The 20,293-nt window shown below is 41.7% G+C and overlaps 1 protein-coding gene across 2 annotated transcripts in view; it reads left to right on the top strand.

The window, feature by feature from the left end:
• Positions 1-20,293, top strand: part of SLC4A7 (solute carrier family 4 member 7) — an 84,279-nt gene that overhangs the window by 4,402 nt on the left and 59,584 nt on the right. For both annotated transcript variants that reach the window (XM_019536169.1, XM_019536177.1), the window contains exons 2-4: positions 12,117-12,260; positions 16,914-17,052; positions 17,940-18,100. In XM_019536169.1, the coding sequence (XP_019391714.1) occupies positions 12,117-12,260; positions 16,914-17,052; positions 17,940-18,100 (444 nt within the window). The remainder of the gene's footprint in view (positions 1-12,116; positions 12,261-16,913; positions 17,053-17,939; positions 18,101-20,293) is intronic.

The following is a 20,293-nucleotide window of genomic DNA, read 5'->3' as shown; positions in this document are numbered from 1 at the left end:
CCATGCGTGCTCCCCGACCTCTCCCCCTCTTCCCCGCCCCCCCAACTCTGCTAGAGCCGTGCCCTACCCATCATTCTTGATGCAGCACTGGCTGGATCCATGCCCCACAAGAATTACGGACAAATGGACTAAGCCTTTTATATAGATATATCTCTATCTCTGTCGAGATATCTATATCTCTATCTATTTGGAGGGGCGTCTTGAATTTATCTCCCCAAAGCAGTGGGGCTAAACCCTCCCCCCCTTCTTGCTCCCTCATCCTTACCTGCCATTTGCTGTTTGCTTCCCCCCCCACCTGTTTCTGTCTGCCTGCCGCCCTTGCCACTTCTCTCCTTTTCCTCTTCCCAACCCTGCCTTAGTGCCTGCCTCCTCTTTTCCTTTTCCCCTCATCCCTGCTGCTTACTGTCTGCGTGGCAACTCCAGCCATGACCTGGATTAGGGCTGGAGGTAGAACCAAACCTACAGATATGCAGCTGAGGGAGGGGTAAGTGTCTGGGTGGGGGAGGGCAGGCTGTGTGGTTTTGCTTGTGCTCCACCCAGGTTGCACACCATGGGTTTTCCCTATGTGCTTTCCCCCTTCCCCACCCCAACAACCCTTCCCTGCCACACGTTTTACCCTGGCCCACACAGCTGGTAATTCAGTGCAGATGCTGGAGCTGAGCTTGGAGCCAAAGGCAGAGCTGAACCACTGCCTGCCCCAAGCTGGTACTTGGATCCAGGATAAGGCTTCCCCTGCCCTCCTCTTTGCCCTCCCCCCCCCCCGGGTGATTGAGGTGTGGGCAGACCTCATCCTGAATTTTGAGTAAGTATAGTGTATTGTTGCAATTTAAACAGCAAATGCTTGGCTTGGTTTTTACCTTGAGTTGCAGGCATTTTTAGATAGAATATTTTTATTCTACAATCTTTAAAATTACCCAGTTCAACTAAAAAGGCAAAGATTTGAGATTTACATTTGTTTAATAGTAGTCTGGTTCCAGATACAACCTCAGTAAAGAGTCTTTTGTTTCTAACGTAATTTTCAGTGGCATAAATCCAAGAAGCAGATTGCACATTTTAAAGAGGGTTCAGTAGCTATTTTATTCTCAGACTTCCTTTTGCAATGTTATTATAAGTTGGGTTAATATTTTAAGTGATGCATAATCCTGGGTATGTGATCTTTTTAAACTCTTAAGTTTTTATTTAACTAATTGTAACAGAGAGTTTTCTTTATCTGAATCCCTCTTCTTGCCAGCTGTCTTCTCCATTTTCACTTTCCCCCCTGGAAGTTGTGTTTATATCGGTAGGGTTAAAGACTTGTGAAGTAATTGTAACAATTTTGGCAACTTTAGTAATGTGTCTTCTTGGTAGCAAATGGAAATCACGTTTATGATACTGAAATGCAAACTTCTGGATATAGGTAGAACTTATACTGTAAGCGGTAATAGAATCCTTTGCTGATTTTTAGGAATCTTTTAGCCTGTAAAAGTTTACCATTTTTAATATTCAATCTTTAGATGCATTTAATTTGCAGCAGTTATTTAAGAAAAGCACAACCCTTTAAATGGTATGTCATAAATTGCCCTAAATTCTCCATAGAGAACAAGTTGTACAGAACAGTGTAAACTGAAGTAATGAAACAGTGTGTTGTAGTTATTTATGACCTTTTAAGTAAAAGGGTGGTATAGGGACATAACATGAGAGGGACATAAAATGTTAGTATTATAGTGCCGAGTTTTAGACGGGCAGCATAGGGTGTTTCACTGGATTGTCAAGCAGTAAGTCTTTGAAGTCTTTAGTCTCAAAAAAGGGCCCAAAAGAAGCAACCCCTTGTAACAAACAAAAGCAGAGTTGAAGTATGATACTCTCTTAAGAACCCTTTCTGTAAGGAATCGGCAGAAGGTATGCTGAAGGGTCAGAGTCCCTTTTCTTTTTTTGTGTTAAGATTGTAGTTCTCGCTAGTGTGTGCTCACATGCGCTCTTGCTTTCCTGTCAGTTTGACCATCTTGTCTAGTAGTTTTTTTCCTTTTTGGAAGGGGAAAAGGGGGGAACCTTTATTGCTTGTGAAACAAAGTTTGCCAATAGTGTTGCTAATGGGTTGCGTCTGCACCCATTTGTTCACCTGAACGTTTGTTCACCAGAGCACCCCAAGGGATGATGAGGTCGAATGGTCATAAACTACTACAAGACCATTTCAGGCTGGACGTAAGGAAGAATTTCTTTACTATCTGAGCCCCCGAGGTCTGGAACAGCCTGTCATTGGAGGTGGTTCGAGCACCTACAGTGAACACCTTCAAGAGCAAATTGGATGCTTATCTTGCTAGAATACTATGACCCCAGCTGACTTCCTGCCCTTTGGGCGGGGGGCTGGACTCGATCTTCCGAGGTCCCTTCCAGCCCTAATGTCTATCAAATCTATAAAACCCGCTTATTTTTTAAACACTGTATATATTCTTGATTGGGCCCCCTTCCTGCATGTTGCACTTAAGGTGTGATTAACTGGTTAATCATGCCTTAAGTTGTGACCCAGCTACATGTTCAACCTATTCATGGCTTGATAAAATAAGCAATAAGTTCTGACGGTATTACACATTTTTTGTGTGATAACTTTGTAGCTTGTTCTAGTCATGCCATTAATTGAATGTGTGGCCAGGAGCCCCATCAACTGAGGGATGCACCACTTGCTGCCAGCCCTGCACCACTTGCAGCCAGGGACATAGAGGGCGTGTGGGGGAGCTGTGGGTAGGAGGTGCAGGAGGGAAGGGGCAGAGACCCATTCGCTGCCAGCCCTGCAGCAAACCAGACACCTTTTACCTGCACAATGGAGGTAGAGGGGGGCCCCAGTATTCCAAATCCTACATCTTGCCCTTTCAAAATTTTTTCACAATTCTTTAATTTGCAAACAAGAATTTTTAAAATCTTAGTCCTTTTTGTCCCATATTTTGACTGGTGTGTGGCTCTTTCCTCCAACAGAACTAACCTCTGGTAGACATGCTTTCTGTCTCGAGACTAACAAAGGCAGCAGGCTGGAGTAAAATCCGTTCCTTCAGCAGGATAATTGGGCCCAGCCCTCCCTTATCTGATGTAAGATATGGGAGAACAGACAAATTCCTTTTCCAAAAGATGCCAAGTGTTGGCTCTTCTCACAGATGAAATGTTGGTTCTGGCCCTGAGCCCCAAACATTAGGTGGGAGCTACCAGGCCAGAACCCCCATGACTTGTATCACTGGCATCAGATTCATTCTACTAACCATAAATGATGTCTGTTGGATGTAATTACCGATGTTATCGCCTCCTACCATGTTGTTGAGGCTTAATGTCTACAAAAATGACTCATTGTCATTCTACTTAATTTTGTGGAAATTAACTTGTTTCTGTCTTACTGTAGTAACTGTTCTGATTTCTGAAGCTTCTGTATTGTCTCTATGATTTAATGCTTCTTTTAAGGGTTTGTACAGCAAGAGGAACAAGCTTTCCAGTGAAACTAGTGTCAGGTATTTAACATGTAAAATAAAGGCTATTTCATTATGCAGTTAAATGTGTTTTTGTATTTCTGTTATGTTTGATTATATATTTAAACACAAGTATAGAATACCAAATTATTTAGAGCAAAGTAAACATCTCCAACATACTGGGAATAATTAGATACAGCAAGTAATTTCAGAATGGTGTATAGAAGATTGGGAAGATCCAAGATGGGGGGTGAGCAAAATACAGCCTGTGAGCCATATCCAGCCCACCAGTTGATCCTGTCTGGCTTGCTGTCTTCTGCCGGAAGCCTGATGAGGGAGGGCTGTGCCCTGCGCTGCTCTGTTTCACTACAGCTGGGTCTGGGCTGGGGTGCCCAGACTCTTCCACCCACCCCTCCTCTTGCTGCCCAGCTTCTTCTTAGTGCTGCACAGTCCTGGTATTTTAGGTTCCAGCAGCCAGGCCTGCACAGGGTGCGATGCGATGTAGCACACTGAGTAGCTGTCCCACCTGCCAGCCCCATCTTCCCTCCTTAGGCTTGTGGCAGTGGCTGGCAGGCCAGATGCAATCAATTATCCTCATTTCTCCCCTTTCCCCTCAACTCTCCTCCAGCCCAAATAATTGCCCACCCTGATCTAAGCGAATCTAAAACAAATTGTAGTTTCAAGGCAGGTTTGGCTCTCCTTTAGTTATGATTTGCAACTACGGTATTTGTTATAAACTGATTTCTATCTCCCCTTTTACCTTCCCACAAACTAGTACAGAAAAGAGTTCTGTCTAAATATTGGCATTTACTGTCAAAGACCAGGAACGATCTGTAATCTCCAAAGGAGATGTATTTTATTTTAGAAGCTGTTGAACAGCATCCTGTTCTTTAGTGGCAAGTTCATTCTTAGTTACCACCATGGTTTCATTAAAACATCTGTATTTTAATACAGTTTATAGAGGAAAACTTGACTTCCGTGGTTTGGTTTGTTTTAAATGCTGGATAAATGCATTGGTGAACATAGTTTTAACAAGACATTTTTTAAAAAGTATTTCTCAGCCTGTGTCCCTCATATTTAAGTTTTTTTACAGTAAAATTTTGTACCTTTAAATTGGTTAGTTATCCAAGATTTGATGGCTATTCAATTATGTTAAAGATATGCTAGAGTCATCAAATTGGAGTGTCAGTGAGTGCATTCGTTAAAATGACCTTGATTGGGTGCTTTTTTTATAATGTATTGGGTGCAAAGAAAACAAATAGGCACTCTTACGATTTGTTCCTTGTCACGCTCCGGCTGGGCTCTGCCAGCTTTGCCCAGCAACAGGTGCCGTCAGCACTCTCCTCATGATCCAGGAAAGTCCCTATTCAGCCTGCTACATGGCCCCTGGCCATGTGCTGGGGAAGCCCTGTCCCTCTGAGGAAAAGCCTGTGAACATTTTGGCGGGAAAATTCCACCAATCGGGGTTTGAGGTTGGGCTTGTCATCTGGCCTATAAAGACTGGGGTGGAGCTTCCACCCAGGGGCAGACTCCAGAAAGATACCGCACGGAGGCCAGAGCATCCATTGCTCTTGGTCAACTAGCAGTTCCACCACTAAGTGGGTAGGCCTGGCCAGCTTCCCACGGCCTCTTCCGTCTCCCAAGAATTGTTTGTTTGCCAGTCGGCTTGTTTTTGTTCTTGGGAAGTCCAGCGGTTTATTGCTTTCGCCCTCGCGTGACCTGAGAGCCGTCTGTTTACCTTACATCTGTTCCATCGGAACGGGACGGATGCTTGATTATCAATTTACCCCCTCACCCGAACCAAGATCCAGCGTTTTATTGTTTTCTTTCCTTCGCCTCCTACTGAACCGGGACGGAATCTGCCCGTGCAGCCACATTCACACCAGTGGTGCATAAGTGAGAGACTTTATTTGTCGTTGTTCGGGACTGAACCAAGTGTAACTGCCTGCGCAGCCACATCTACATCAGTGGTGCGTAAGTAAGAAACCAAATAAAGCTTCTTTGCAACCATTACGAGTCTACCTCTCCCTCTCGCTAACTTAACATCAGGGGATAGAACCCACCAGGGCAACAGCCACAACCTGGCTTGTGCCCTGCACATTCCTGAGCTCCACTTCGCAGTGCAAAGTGGGGATCTGGGAAAGCTGGCATGTCAAAACTTCATGGTGTACGTGGAAAAGGAGGGATTTGGACTCTGTGTCTACTCTCTCACCCTCAACTCCAGTTGCTGCTCCCTCCAAACACATCCGTATCCTCTTTGTCTCTGTTCTGATTTCTGTAATCACCTTGGTTTTTCTTCCTTTGTTCTTATTTTCTCTATACTTCTTCAGTAGTGTTCTTCAGCTGATTTCCCAGTCCACTTTCTCTGTCTTGTCATGGTAATATTGTGAGAAAAGACACTCAAAGTTTGGACTGCTGAATGGTTTGCTAACCTGTCTTTCTGTTATGTGTTGGTCCTGTTAGATGTTGTAGTGGAGTCTGCAAAACAGCATGAAGTTTAAAGTAGGTTTCCGATGCTTTCCATGGTAGTTTTATTTTTAGTGATAGTTCGGAGGGCAGCCACAGGCCTGCAGCTTTTCTTATCTTGACTCCATCTTTCTTCTCTTTCGGACTAAGCTTGTACCACTCTCTCTAATGGCAGGCAGCATGTTTGTAAACTATAGGGTATTTATCTAGTCTTACAACTTCATGATGTAGAAGTAGCCTGCAATTTAAATCCAGCTTGGTTGTTTTCAAATCTTAAAGGATTTTTTTAAGCTGTAATACTTATTTTTTTGCACATCTATCAACTTAATTTTTATCAGAATGCATATGCAAATACTCAGTGTTTAAAGCTTCCAGTAAATATAAATAATTTGTAGGGAAACATCTTCATAAGTAATGATATTTATGGTAATTGCTAGACAAAAGCAACTTTTTTCTTTTTTTAAAAACAGTCTTACTGCGACTCTTTGAAGTGTCCCTCCTCCCTCTCACTAGTTTGGGAGAGAACCAGAAAATCAGGTACATTAACTCTAATACAAAGGATATGACAAAAAATGATGTAGTTAATTTTACATTTCAGTTACTAATCCTATTTTATGCAAACTTGACTTTGTGTCACCAAGGAGCTTGTGCTTTTGACACTTAAAACTGCTGAAAGATGTTTAAATCTATTCATAATAATAATGGCTGTAAGCACTAAATTACCTTTGGAAGAATTTTCAGTATCTGAGCTTGGATAAAGTAATGTTCATCTCTGAAGTTCTGTATACTAAATTTAGTAGCATGTAGTCTGCTAATCCTATTGATTTATTGGTTTAAGCTAGTTCTTTAATAAGCTTTGTTTGAGATTTGGCAGTACTGTCTATGTAGGGATGGTTTTGTTTTTCTTTTTGAATGAGTAAAGGTTTGAAGGTCATATAATAATTCTGTTCTCTCTGTTTGAACTGTTTATCTAAAATTGCCAAAAAGCAAGACTTGCGAGGTAAATTAATGTCTTTTATTGCACCAGTTTGTGTATTTAGGAGAGATGGAGACGAGATGTCAGGATTCAAGCACCCTTTTATGGGGAGGGTGAGGGTTGGTAGTCACAATCTAATCTAAGTACAGATGAATAAAGTTGTTAATTTGTTTTTAGGACCATTCACAGATACCAAAGCCCACAGGTTTTTGGTTGTATTGTTGTATTTGTTTGTCTTTATTGGCTTTATGGCATATTGGGAAATGCCTTCTGTTAACTTCTTTACTTCACAGGTGATGACTATCTGCTTCCCTTTCAAGTGGCCAAATTCATTTAACATAATTATGTTAAACTGAAATGGTTCTAATTTTGTATTTTGCTTGAACTGTGGCTGCTTCTTTCCCAGGCCTGATAAAACCAAAAACTCGTTTCCCAGAACAAGCTCCAGAAAACAGTAGGTTGCTGCCTGCAATGGCCAACTTGATTTATAATTGCAGTTAATGCAAAATGTTGCACAAAGTACCTTTTTTGCCTTGGAGTTTTCTTCTAAAAACCACTACGGGGTTGAATCCAACTGGGCGATGGTACATTTTGCTTATCGCTAGCTGTGTGCATTCAAGTTTCTCTGTTCTATGTGCATTTCAAGAGAGGTAGTTCCCTGTATTAGTGTGAAGTCAGGCAGAAGGCAGGGTAGATCTGCACCTTTTTATAGACTGACTAAGCTTATGAATCTTTGATTTAATCTTTAGCGTACAAATCTACTCTGTCGTCTTCCTGTTGCAAAAGGAGGAGGATTAGCTGCAAGTTCTGGTCTCAGTGGAACATGGGGGCTAGTTACTCACTGTACCATCCACATGAAGGGTGGCCTTGAATCAGTTTCACTTTTACATCAACCTACAAAATGAGTTGTATACAGTTGGAGATGGAGGTAGTATCTTACATACCTAATATACTCTGAGCATGTTTTCTTTAGGGGCTAGGGAGTTCATAGTGTCACCCAACGTTTGGTCTTCCCTGAAGGTTTGTGCTCAGTGAGAGTGCTGTACTACCTGGGCTTACCATGAGATCCTTTCAGGGGTGCTGAGGGGTGCCACACAATATTTACACTGTTTTTGTGTGCAAATACCTATGCAATTCAGAAAGTAAACCCAGGTATTTCACCTAGGAATCTATTTTGACCTGTTGTCATTTTCTGAGTTCTTTGCAACAGAAACATTTCTGTATTTTTTTTGCATTAAAAAGAGTGAAAACTAAGACCTGGCACTTTCCCCAAGAGATACCTTGAGTCCCATGAGGTTGATAACCACTAGTCTTAACTGTAACACCTAGCCTATAATTAGGGCTGGTTATAACTAGCTTCAGCAATAGATTTTCAGTGAAATACTGAGTCATTGTTTAAATGGAAGTTACAGCAGTAAGCTTTTTTTTTTTTTAAATGCAATGAAAAAAAAGAGAAATCAAAAAAAAAAAAGTCACCAGTTCTGTCTGTAATGCAACACTGTGTCATGAAAGTGGTCATACTACTACAAGTTTCAGATTTGGGTAGGGAACAGGGATATTTAAAATAAAGTGGTTATTGCATGCAACATAATTAAACTTCTGTGGCTAGCAGTGACTGGGGAGCATACTTCTAAAATACTCTTGTGAAATTAAATGCAATTTAAAACTTTTTATGAAACAACTGTAAATTTGCACACATTCTTTTTCACCTATGAGTAAAACATTTTAAATTTTAATAGAATTACTAATATCAGTGTTGGGATATATTACTTGTATACAGTTATGCTTTTAACTTGTTTCTAAGAAAAGATAGTCTGTGCCCAATTATGCAACTTTCACAGAGGTTGTATAAGCCATTTATAGGCTCCTTATGGGTGCCGCTACAGGGTACCTGCCTTTTAAAGGCCTCCTAGTGCCTGCAGTCTCTCTCCCTACTTCAGTATTCTTACCTGCCATGTCTTGATGTAAAAATTAGTAGGACAGGCTACACAGAGGATAAGGCATGCTATGAAGAAGTAGGCTGTTTGTCTGATCCGTGGCTTCCCTCCCAGCCTAACTTTTTTTTGCTTTTTACTTCAGCTGAGCCCTCTAACTTGGGACCCATGGTGCAGAGCTCAGCTTCAGTCGCTCCCTGTGACCTCGGATTCCAGGTTTTGCAATGTCCCCTGTGTAGGCAGCTATGGACCTCGAGTCTTGTTTTCCCCTGCCACCTTCCTGTCTTATAGTCCAGGCAGGTTTGACCTCATTCAGCCACATAATGTACTCTGATCCTCATCCTCTGTCCACTCAGCTGAATTTCAAGTTTAGGGTGTCCCTGATCACCCCTGTTCATAGACCTTTGCCTCCCCTTCAACCACAAACCAGTTCTCTGGCTGAAATATGACAAACATAAAATACCCAGCTCAAAGAAATGTCCTGCACAAGGTTTGCCACACCCCTTTGGTTTGCCCACCTTCCTTTCACTCGGGGATCCCTACTGAGTCATCTTGTCACAGTGTGGACTTCTGCTCTTGTACCTGTCTGGGAAGGTTCTGTCCCCAACGGCTTCCACAGCCAAACTGCCTCTGCCTCTTTCTGGCCTGAGAATTGAGCTTATGTGGGGTGCTCTGGGTCCCCATATCCCTTTACTTCTGTCCTGTTGGGTCATCTGCCTCTCCCTGGACCTGGTGGCTGTCCTTGCTTCAGGCTCCTCTGCCTGCAAGTTTGCCTCGGGCATCACCAAAGGGACATGGGTAGAAGGCACAGGGAGACAAAGTGTAAAGAAGGTGGGAGTGGGGTGGGGGGAGGAGGGAGAAGGAAGGGATTTAGAACCAAGGGACAAGGAAATCGGGGGAAGGGACCTGGAACCAGGGAAGGGATGCACTGGCAAACACAGCAAGGTAAGAGCGGGGAAAGGAGGCAGGGCAGGAGAAAAGGGCCAAGTGCCTCTAGATCCCCTTCCCATTCTAGTAATGGGGTAGGGGCCCTGTTGTTCTATTTAAAAGCAAACTAAAAATAGTTTTCATAATGCCAGTATGTATAAACTATATCATATCAAGCTACACTAATTCATCTACATGATAACTATCACAGCACGAGGAAATAAATTGTTGTCTCTGCATTAAGACCTGTTTGGTAGTTCTTTCAGTAATTTTCAATACCCTGTTTGTGTTTAGAATTCCAGTTTGTAAACTTGTTGTAGGCGCCTGTTTGCATGTTCAAAACTGTGCATGTTCGTATAAATAGATTGACATGTGTGCTCAGAGTGATTGTGGCTGCAGTCAAGGAAGTTGTGGGCCTAGAACATGTTAGAAGACATTCTGGATGTTGAAAACAGGATATTAGTGTATACACAGTCTGCTAATTAGTTTATATTACTTCAGCATTTCAAAGGCAAGCAGTTGCATAGTGGGTACTATACTTAGTTCAGATGGGAAAGTTTTAGCTTTTCCACAGGTCCTGGCTAGTTTTTTGTGGAAGGAAATTTTGAAAGAAAATTGTGTGTATGAATTGTAATTTTTTGAGTGGATTACATAATTCCTTTGCATTATTGATCAGGTTTGGATTCAGTTAGCCCTAATTAAAATCTTGGAAGCATGCCAAGAGCTGGACCCTGTAGCTCAGAAAGGAATCCTGATTGGTTAAATTTAGATTAATTCAGATGCCTAGTATCGCTGAAGCAGTACCACTGATTGGGTCCTAAACTGATGTGGTCTTAAATTTTGATACATTCTTTAGAAGCAGTACTTAGCAAAAGCGGTCTCATTCCTTTGTTGTTGTATTTCAGTGGTGGTGGTCTGTCTTATAGTAGAACGTTGACCCCTGTAAAAAGTTAAAAAATACTACTTTGATGCATTTCACAATGGATTTGGGATGCATATACAGACCTCTGTTGACCCCTTATATTCTGCTGAGTTTGTATGATGCCAGAAAAACCACTTCCTGTTCCCATTGTAAAGGCAGCCTTCTGTAGTACCTTTCTAAATAGTATAATCTAAAACCTTCCCTGAGAATACCCATGCTTATAGTTAATTTTTTCCCATAGATTTGTTTTAGAAGGCATTGAAAAGCTTATTACATGTACAGAATTTTCTATTAAGTCTCATATCAAGAATACTATTCATAATGTTGCGAATTTCCTTCATTTGCCCCATTTAAGCCGGGAAAAAATCACCAGTTGTTTAAAGGATAACTTGCTATTGGAAGTAAAAGTGGATGCATTTTTATTTTCCTTTTATAACCTTATTTTATGACTAAAATGTACTAATTTGAGGATACATTATTTTAAACTTTAATAAATGGCTTATGTAAAGGGGGTGAAGTTTTGTATTGATTGTATGATGTTATAGGTCAAAATTTTCAAATGGAGGCCTTTGACAGATGCTCTATTTTGAAGTACTTCAAGTGCCATTGAAGCAAGGGTGCAAACACTTGTGGCCAAAGCAGCAAATCAAGAAATGGTTGAAGTGGTTCATAAATGGCCCTTGAAAAAGAGGAACACCTTTTTGAAGTGCTTCATGCCTTCTTGGCCAATTTGAAGCACACTGAGCTGCTGACAGCTTTTTTAAATGCATGTCTGTCTAAAGCTTCATCTAAGGTCTGTCCAAAGTTAGGCTACAAAACCCATGTTAAATAAATAAGTCAGTTAAATAACACCCCTAAAAGTCAGGCCACTATGTTGTAAACAAGGGTTGAGAAGTTGCAAGGGGGTGATTTAGTTGGAGAGAATTTGATTCCAATATCTGATTGATGGGTAGGACTGCCTTTATTATAGATTTGCTTTACCAGGTATTGGTTTTCCCAGTCAAAGTGTTCTTGGTATACCAGGTAAGTAACATTGCCAGCAATCCTTATTTGATCCCCACCTTATTGTTGTGGCCAGGATTTTTTTATGCCTTACAGCTGGCAAAATGAGGGAGCCATGTTATACATGACTTTTCTATGCCATACTATTGCTTAAAAAAAAAAGAGCATATTATGGAATGATCTTGGCATCCTTCCTGTTGTTTGTTAAGCACTCAGTCCCAGTTTTAAGCATCAAGACTACCTGAGCCCTGCATGCAAGGAAATAGTGTTCCATGACTGGGGCAATAAGGATGTGATATCTCTAAGGAAATCCAAAGTTGGTGATTCTGCAGCTCCTGCAACAAACAGAAAATGAAGATGTACTTGTTGGCTCGTCTTTTTGAGATAATATCACGAATTTGGGCAGGAAATTCTGACATTTCAATTATTTCCTTTTATCCTTTTGTTTTTCTTTCTGACAGGCCATAGAGCTGTGTACATTGGGCTACATGTCCCATTTGGAAAATCAGGCCGTAGACGTCATAGGCATCGTGGACATAGGCATCACAGAAGAAAAAAAGATAAGGAAACAGACCAAGATGATGGTCGTGAGTCTCCATCATATGGTAAGAAATTTTTTTTTCCTTGTTTGAATGTTTGATGATTTAAGATATGATAAACATAGCCAGTCTATGATATTAAACCTTTTGCTGTTTTAAAAACGTAGTAATACTTGGGATCCATTTAGGGGCAGTTGCTATTAATATTTTGGTACTAGGATTTACATCACTACCTATTGGGATATGTGTATATGTATGAAGGATTGGGGCTCATTTTAGATAGGAGGTCAGAATAAGCCATCTTAATTGTTCCTCTTGGCATAAAGACTAGGGTCGTGCAAAGCTTCAGTGTCTGATTTGTTCTGGAGAAGATTCGGCCCGTTTTGGTGGCTGAATCTCCAAATCTGAATTGAATCAGGAAACCCATTAAAAGGTCTGAATCTATCTGGAAAAGATTTGGGGAGATTTGGATTGGCTGGAGAAAGGCAGGCACCACCAGGTGGCTGCAGATTCTCTCGTGGCTCTTCTGGCTGTGCCTTCCTCTCCCTTGGGTGTGGGGAGCCATGGGAGAATCCACCATGGCTGCCCTGCCTGGCGCCAGCCTCCTGGCACTTGAAGTGGGGGCAGGGAAAGCCCCTCACTCACAAATTGTAGCAGCAACAATCGGGGCCTCTGAGGGCTTGTGGCAGAGCCCCCCCCCCCACATAGTGGGGGACAGCGGGGATTCCCCCCGCCATCTGGCACCCACACAGCAGCTGCCTCATAGCACAGGTGCAGTGCAGCTCGGCAGGGTGCTGCGTGCTGTCTGGGAGCTGGGGCTGAGTGGTGATTGGGCTCTGGCTGACAGGTGGAGCCACCACACCTCCCAGACGGCACGCAATGCCCTGCTGAACCATGTTGTACCCATGCAATGCGACAGCTGTTGCGTGGGTGCCAAGTTTCCTGGAGGTGCTCTTCTTTATCCACTCCCCCCACCACCAAGCAGGAACTGGTAGTTCAGGCAGCATTTTCTGCTGCAGCAGCGGCAAGAACCTTAGATGCTAAAGGTACCTTTTTAAAGAGCTGTTAAAAAATTGCAGGAGTAGCTTTGTCTAGGTCTCAGCAAACAGTGAAAAAGCTGTGAAATCATCCTTTTTCAGACTGCAGTAATGCAGTGGACTTCCTCACCTATTTCTAGTGTCAGGGAATTGGACACAAGCAGAATATGGCTTTGCATAAAACTAGGATGTTCTTAGAGGTGCCTTCTTCAAAGTATCCTGATTCTACCTTTCACAGGCAATTCTTTGTTTTGCAAACGGACAACAGCCTGTTGGTTGTGTCCCCCTCCCCCTTCCATTCTCATAGAAATCAGCAATCTCATAGGTCAATTCTATTTGATTTTACTTGCCCTCCTAGGAATGGTGGCAATAATACTGAGAATAGGGAAGAAGGAAGTGCATTTGTCTCTTGCTGGACAATTTCACTGATCAAATGCAGAGTGATAAGATTCCTGGAGTGTCTTGGATTTGGGACAGTCACAAACAGATGGTATCAGGGAAGTCAATCTGTTTTTGAATTGAATGAATTTTGTCAGGTGCAGGATCTCACCTAAAGAAGACAGAAGATGAAGCAGGCCAGAACAGAATTGTGTAGTGTCACACAAAGAAAAATCTGGTTCTCAGATTTAGAATCTGAGAACTATTATCGCATTCATAAGTGTGCTTCAGTGTCTGAAGGTCATGTCCTGGGACACTTAGTATTTCTAGGTTTCACTTCTTCATTTCACTTCCCCCTTCATTGACTAGGGTGGGGGGGAACCTACTTTTGTTTGCTCCCACATCTAGGGAATACAGAAAATCATGTCTGCCTTTGCTTCCCTGAATGGATCTTCCACATTTATTCCAGGAAAATGAGTAAGAGATCACTGTTGAAGTATAGACTGGGTTGGGATAAGTTACAGAGGATGAGCCAGAAGGGTCCAAGCTTGGGGTGGAGGAATGGACAGAAGTGTGTGCCTGTTCAGTTTCATTCCTGGCTCTGGTGGAGAATGCGTCTAAAAAGAATCTTGCTACTCAGTTTATATCAGTAATATCTCTTAAACCCACTGGTGAACTCCCATTGTCATATTCCCTTCTTGAGTAGGTCTACATAAAAGATAGATGATATTGGTTATTATCTTGATAAGTGGTGGCAAGGAGATGGCTAGGAAAGAGAGAGAGGCAGAAACCTGAGAGCTTGGGGCTGGAAACAGGCTGACAGCTTAGAGATTTTTTGGGGGGGGGGCAGATAAGTGGTGGCAAGGAGGAAACAGTCAGGAAACGGACAAAAACCCAACTTGGGGTTTCAAAATAACAGGCTTATTAAACAGACAACACACTACACAGCCCCATGAAGTTACTGGTATGCACACACACTCACAGTGGCAGCAGGAGAAAGACTCAGTGGAAGGGTTGGAGTCCAGGTAGGGAACAGAAGCAGAGTCCAAGTCCTTGGCTGAAGAAGGGGTAGGGGGTGATAGCTGCCTATCCAGGCTGGAAAGGGGTCCTTGTCCAGCAGGGCTTGTCCAGAGGGGGGTTGCTGGCAGGGCCTCTGGGTGGATAGATGGTGTGGCATGGTGCTGGTCCAGATGGAGAAGGCATCCCAAGGAGTCAGTCTTCACTACTCCTTTTTATGGGGTAGACTATCTCTGATCTCCTGTGGGAGGGCCTGTCCAGGCAAGGTCAGTCCTGTTCCATAGAGCTCCAGGTGTTCTTATTGAGCATGTGCAGCCTTGGCACAAGGGTGGGTTGTCTCATGTTTTTGTTTCTTGAATGCTGAGGGTGGTTCCAAGGGCTAGGTTGTTGGTCCAAGTATTGGTATTGATAGTTTGGTCATTCAGAGCTATTTTTAGACCTACTGCCATTGTCTCTCAAGCACCCTCATTCGTACCCATTCATTCAGGAACCAAGTTGCATAGGAGGGGTAGGTGTGAGTCATAGATTACACAACTGAGCATGGGGATAGGATGGAGGCTTGACATTACAAGATGGAAGTTTGACATGACTTGTGCTAACTTACATGTATAGGCCTAAAACAGTAGTCACATAATATAAAAGCAGTAAAAAAATCAATACAAACATAATAATTATCACTTAAAACAGTGGATATCCATATCAAAATAGCAGGGCACTTATTTGCAGAGGGGAGAAAAATAAAACTTAGTACTTAAAATAAAATGTTAAAGCTTATCCTGCATCTTGGCTGGCTTGTACTTAATCCATAGGAAATAGAGAAGGAGACCAAGTCAGAAATGGTTGGGGAAGGGGAGGAAATACACTTTAAAAGAACCGCCCCCCCCACCAAACACAACTGTAGCAAAATCCCCAGTTTTTATGATGAAATTTGCTTCCTTCCAAAATTGAACACCCAAAAATGCAACATTTAATTCCTCTCCCTTGTACATATGCATTATGATAGTCTTTGATTGCGTGGTCACACAATCTTTTCCTCACTGTCTCATGGTTTAGGGAGGCTGAATGCTCTCTAGATGTCTGTACACTACCCTTGCCAGATCCAGAGCTCCTAAGTATTGTTAATTAAATTACTTAAACCAAACTTTTAAGTTGTAGACACCCAGCTTATGATTCTTGGACTGGGTTTGCAGCCATGCTGAGCACACCTGGCTGTAACTGAGGTCACTGGGAATTGTATTTTAAACATATGAAGGGTTACACTTGATGATTTCTAAATGATCAGTCAGTTCCCAGTTGGATGCTAGAATTAATTTGTTTAACACTAGTCTGTGCCTTGATTTAATCATCCATTGACACCAGAATCATCATGATGTTTGTGAAATAGTCATTTAGTAGTGGTGAGCCACTAGAAAAACCCATGAGAAAATTAATAGTGTGGGGCTTGAATAGGGTTCAGTAAATTAGACTGATGCAATTAAAGGCTGTAGCATAATACATGTACTCAGTGGAATTGCATTAAGCTTGTGCAGACAGACTTTCTTATGTAGGTTTCAGCCTTAATATTTTTGTATATAGGTTTTTGTATTGAATTATCTAAACTTTGTGTATTAAATGCAAATTAATGTTGGTTATTGTAAGAAAAACATCTTTTTAAAAAAGACTATTAATAGAAACTTCTAATTTGGAGAACCTTTTCTCTCAAGAATTGTCTTTGAGGATTCTCAAAGAGTAAAAAAAAATGAATGTGTATTCTACATATTCTCTTGATCACTTGTGCTGTATTTATGAGTGATCAGGAGAATATGTAGAATACACAGATTCAGTTTTTAGCCTTCAGTGCAACCTAACTTATGAATTTCTTGCAGATTAGTAGTTATAGGACAAGTCTTCATGAGAAGCAGATTGGGTGTTTCTGTGTGGCAATGTAGGCAACTACAACCAATAAAAGTGCTTAAAACAGACTATTCTGATTTGCCTATTATTTAATATAGCACATATTATTTTTGTTCCAATCAAAGTCAGAGGACCATTGTACTATAAACTGTAGAAAATCTAATATCTACATGAAAAATGTAATGCTTCCTCTGATACCATATTTCTTTTAACCTTTTAGCTGTTACAGGATATCAGTAGTTTTATTAGCTTACGTTAGAATGCTCCAACAGTACAATAGGACAGATATATTCATTCCTGCAATTCCTCTTGTGCATGCCCAGAGCAGCAACTTGGTTAAGCAGTTAATACCTTGTACTGTTTATTGAACTGTTGTTGTTTTATTTCCGTAAAGATACCCCATCCCAACGAGTGCAGTTTATTCTGGGTACTGAGGATGATGATGAAGAACACATTCCTCATGATCTCTTCACTGAAATGGATGAACTTTGCTTCAGAGATGGGGGAGAATGTGAATGGAAAGAAACAGCCAGGTAATCCCAAAACTTATTTTTTTTTTTTTTTTTTTTTTCCCTGCCCCACAACCATGTTACGTTTTGCATTGTCCTGGGAAATCAGTGCCAGAGTAGAGTTTAATGGCCTCCTTGTGAATATGTATTATAGTGTTTAATTACAAAATTGCATACCATGAGCAGCAAGGATATTTGTGGGTGAGATCTTTTTAGTGGGCCAATTCAGCTGCATGCTTGGGATAGACTTAGACCGGCTTTTGAATGCATTCTTTGTAATGATGAAGAATATCTTGCATTTGAAACCTGGTCTAAGTCTGTTCCAACCATATAGTTTGTCCAATAAAAGATACCACCCACAAATATCCTTTTCCCTTGTACCGTTCCTGGATCATCACAGCTACAGCATCATTCCAACACTACCAAGATTGCATAGTGTCTGTTTGTTTATGTAGACCTCTGAATCTAGCATTTTTCCAGCCTGAATGCTCAACTCTGTAGCTGTCATAATTTTAATAAATGCTACCTAAAAACACTTAAAGCATTGTAGATAGGCATTTCGCTTTTTAAAATCATGTTTTAGTTTAGATTTGGACTCCAAATCTGCAGCCTACATTTTGATGGCTATAAATCCAGTAGTTGTTTGAAGGCAATCTGGTTAATCATGCTTGGTGCCTGGATACAGGCACGTTGTCTCATGTATAAGGAACAGCATGAAAAAGGTAGTTCAGCATGGGAAAAGATGATAGGGAAAAATGAGCTCAGAGCATAGGGATGTAAAGGGAGCATACGACAGAATGAAGGAGGATATATGCAAGTGGATGTGTGTTTGTTCTGTGGTACATGGATAGAGGGGCTCATTAGGTAGTCCTCCCAGCAGAAACATGAGTACCTAGCTATTTCCATTTTAGGTGGCTAAAATTTGAAGAGGATGTTGAAGATGGTGGTGATCGATGGAGCAAACCATACGTGGCAACTCTGTCTCTGCACAGTCTCTTTGAACTGAGAAGCTGTATTCTAAATGGGACGGTTATGTTGGACATGAGGGCAAACACGCTAGACGAAATAGCAGGTTGGCACTTCTTTGAAAAAAAATTCTCAGGTTGTAAAAGTTTGATGTAAGATGTAATCTAAAACTAACACACTTATATTCTGGAAGACAACAAAACATGAAGTGGTATATTTACAAGTTGCTACAATTTTTCTTTATTTTCCAGGATCTGATCCTTCAAAATTTATTCAAATGGGTGTCACCGATTTGAGTGGGAGTCTCTCTTGATTAGAGGTGGTGGGATCAGACCTGTTGGTTGGCTTTATTTTAACGTATGGTTGTATGCTGCATTTCAGCTTTCTGCAGGAATTTACGCTTCATCAGAAGAACATTTTATGGATAATTTTTATGTTGTGCTCCTGTAACCTCTACTCAGCTAATCTTAACTATTGATATTTGTTCAGTGTTCCTTGATTTGTAGTTTTGTTGAATGTCATCGCTGATGTGTCACTTTCTCCAGGAAGTTCTTGTTTTTCTGATACCTGGAGCTCCTCTGTCTGGAGGGTCATCTCAGTTGCCTCTGTTGGGAAGCTGACTTCCCCCATTACATGCAGACAATGCCTTACGTGCTGAATGCGTCACTTGATTATCTTTCAGTTGCATCATGACATTATAAATAGTATATTTATATCAAACACTAATATACACAGATATGAAAATGACAAAATGGAAGCCAGCTTCACGCTAGCTACAGAGACTAAATATCATAGGAGTGAATCTAATTTGGGCGAATATCCATATATGTCACATGGTAAACCCAAAAGGCAACTTGTTTTTTGGGTGAATCTACAGTGCGTATAGATACAGAGAGATTGTCTGGCTTCCTTAGTGAATTAAATACAGATGGGTCTTGTTGATATATAGCTTGGGCAATATTAAAAAATTTCTCCCAAGCAGAAGAGCTATTGGGAGGTTCAGAAAGGTTTGTGCAACAGAAACAATAGCAAGAGGCTGCTATGGTGGGTTTTTGTTTTTTTGTGTTTTGTTTTTTTTTGGCTCCATGCTGTATAAGCTGATATGTAGCCTTCTCTGAAAATAAATGAACTTTTGCAGTTGTAGAGTTGGTCATTTAGTTTGGAAACCATTGTCAGCTGTCATATTAAAATGGTTTTATGTAAGCTGTTTGCTAGGATGTCTGTATAATCATTCTTAGTGGTAAAACACACTAAAAGTCCTCTTGTAAAGCTTCATACAAATGACTTCCGGGTGATGCTGTTGTTACTGAGTTGTGCAGCAAAAGGTTTTCAAAACTCAGTTAAAAACAACCAATCAAACAAACAAACAAAACAACCCAAACTGGTTGCTGTCTTACAGATATTCAGATTTTAAATCCTTTGTTATTACCAAAATGTATTTTGTACACCTGGAATTTTTAATCGTGTGAAACTATATGCTTAAAATGGTCACAAATTGAGCAGAGCAACCCGTTTTGCTACACTTAATATGTATAATAAATCATAAACTAGGGTTTAGAAAGGAAATGAAGAGGCTCCAGGAAACTTTACAAAAAGGGGGCTTAAATGGTTCAGGGTTAAAACTAAGTACAGGCAGTCTAAAAGCCCTGTTTAGAATTAATACAGTTGCTCCAGGTTAGTCTAAATGGTGTAGGTTGAACCAAGAAGCAAGTGAACAGACATTCACTTTTTTATTTGGGAATGTAGCCACATGCCTGCAGTGGCTACAGCTAGAAGCTGGGGGGGTGCTAGAGCATGCCTTCCACAGATTCACAGAAGTCTGGGGCTGGAAGGGACCTCCTGAGATCATTGGGTCCAGCACCCCTGCTCTGGGCAGGAAAGGCAGAAAAGACCGCTGTGATCAAATAGCCCCAGCAATGTGTGTACAGTCTGGAAGGATGGAGGGAAGCTGGGAGAGAAGCCACCGCCCCCCCCCGCAAAGCTTTTCCCCCCTTTCCCCACTTATGCTGGGGAGGGGGTGTGTGGCCAGGTCCCAGCAGGTCTGTTGAGTATGAATTAACCCCCCCACAGGACTTCAGCCAGGGTCTGCTTGGCAGGGGCCTAGCAGCCCCAGCCTGGCTTTGCTCTACTTGCCACTCCAGTGGCCAGCACACTGAGGCATAGGGAAGCCCCCTCCCCCTGCTTGCCTGCTGAGGCAGATGGGAAGGAGAGAGGCTTAAACCGCCTTTCTTCCCTCCACCTCCATGTGCTGGCCCAGGGCCTGTCTGGCCATGCTTGAGTGGTGAGTAGGGAAAAGTCT

The sequence above is a fragment of the Crocodylus porosus genome, unplaced genomic scaffold, assembly GCF_001723895.1.
Source record: "Crocodylus porosus isolate Cpor-Errol unplaced genomic scaffold, CroPor_comp1, whole genome shotgun sequence".
NCBI lineage: Eukaryota > Metazoa > Chordata > Crocodylia > Crocodylidae > Crocodylus > Crocodylus porosus.
The sequence above is the reverse complement of the archived record's forward strand: the minus strand, read 5'-3'. Positions and strand labels throughout refer to the sequence as shown.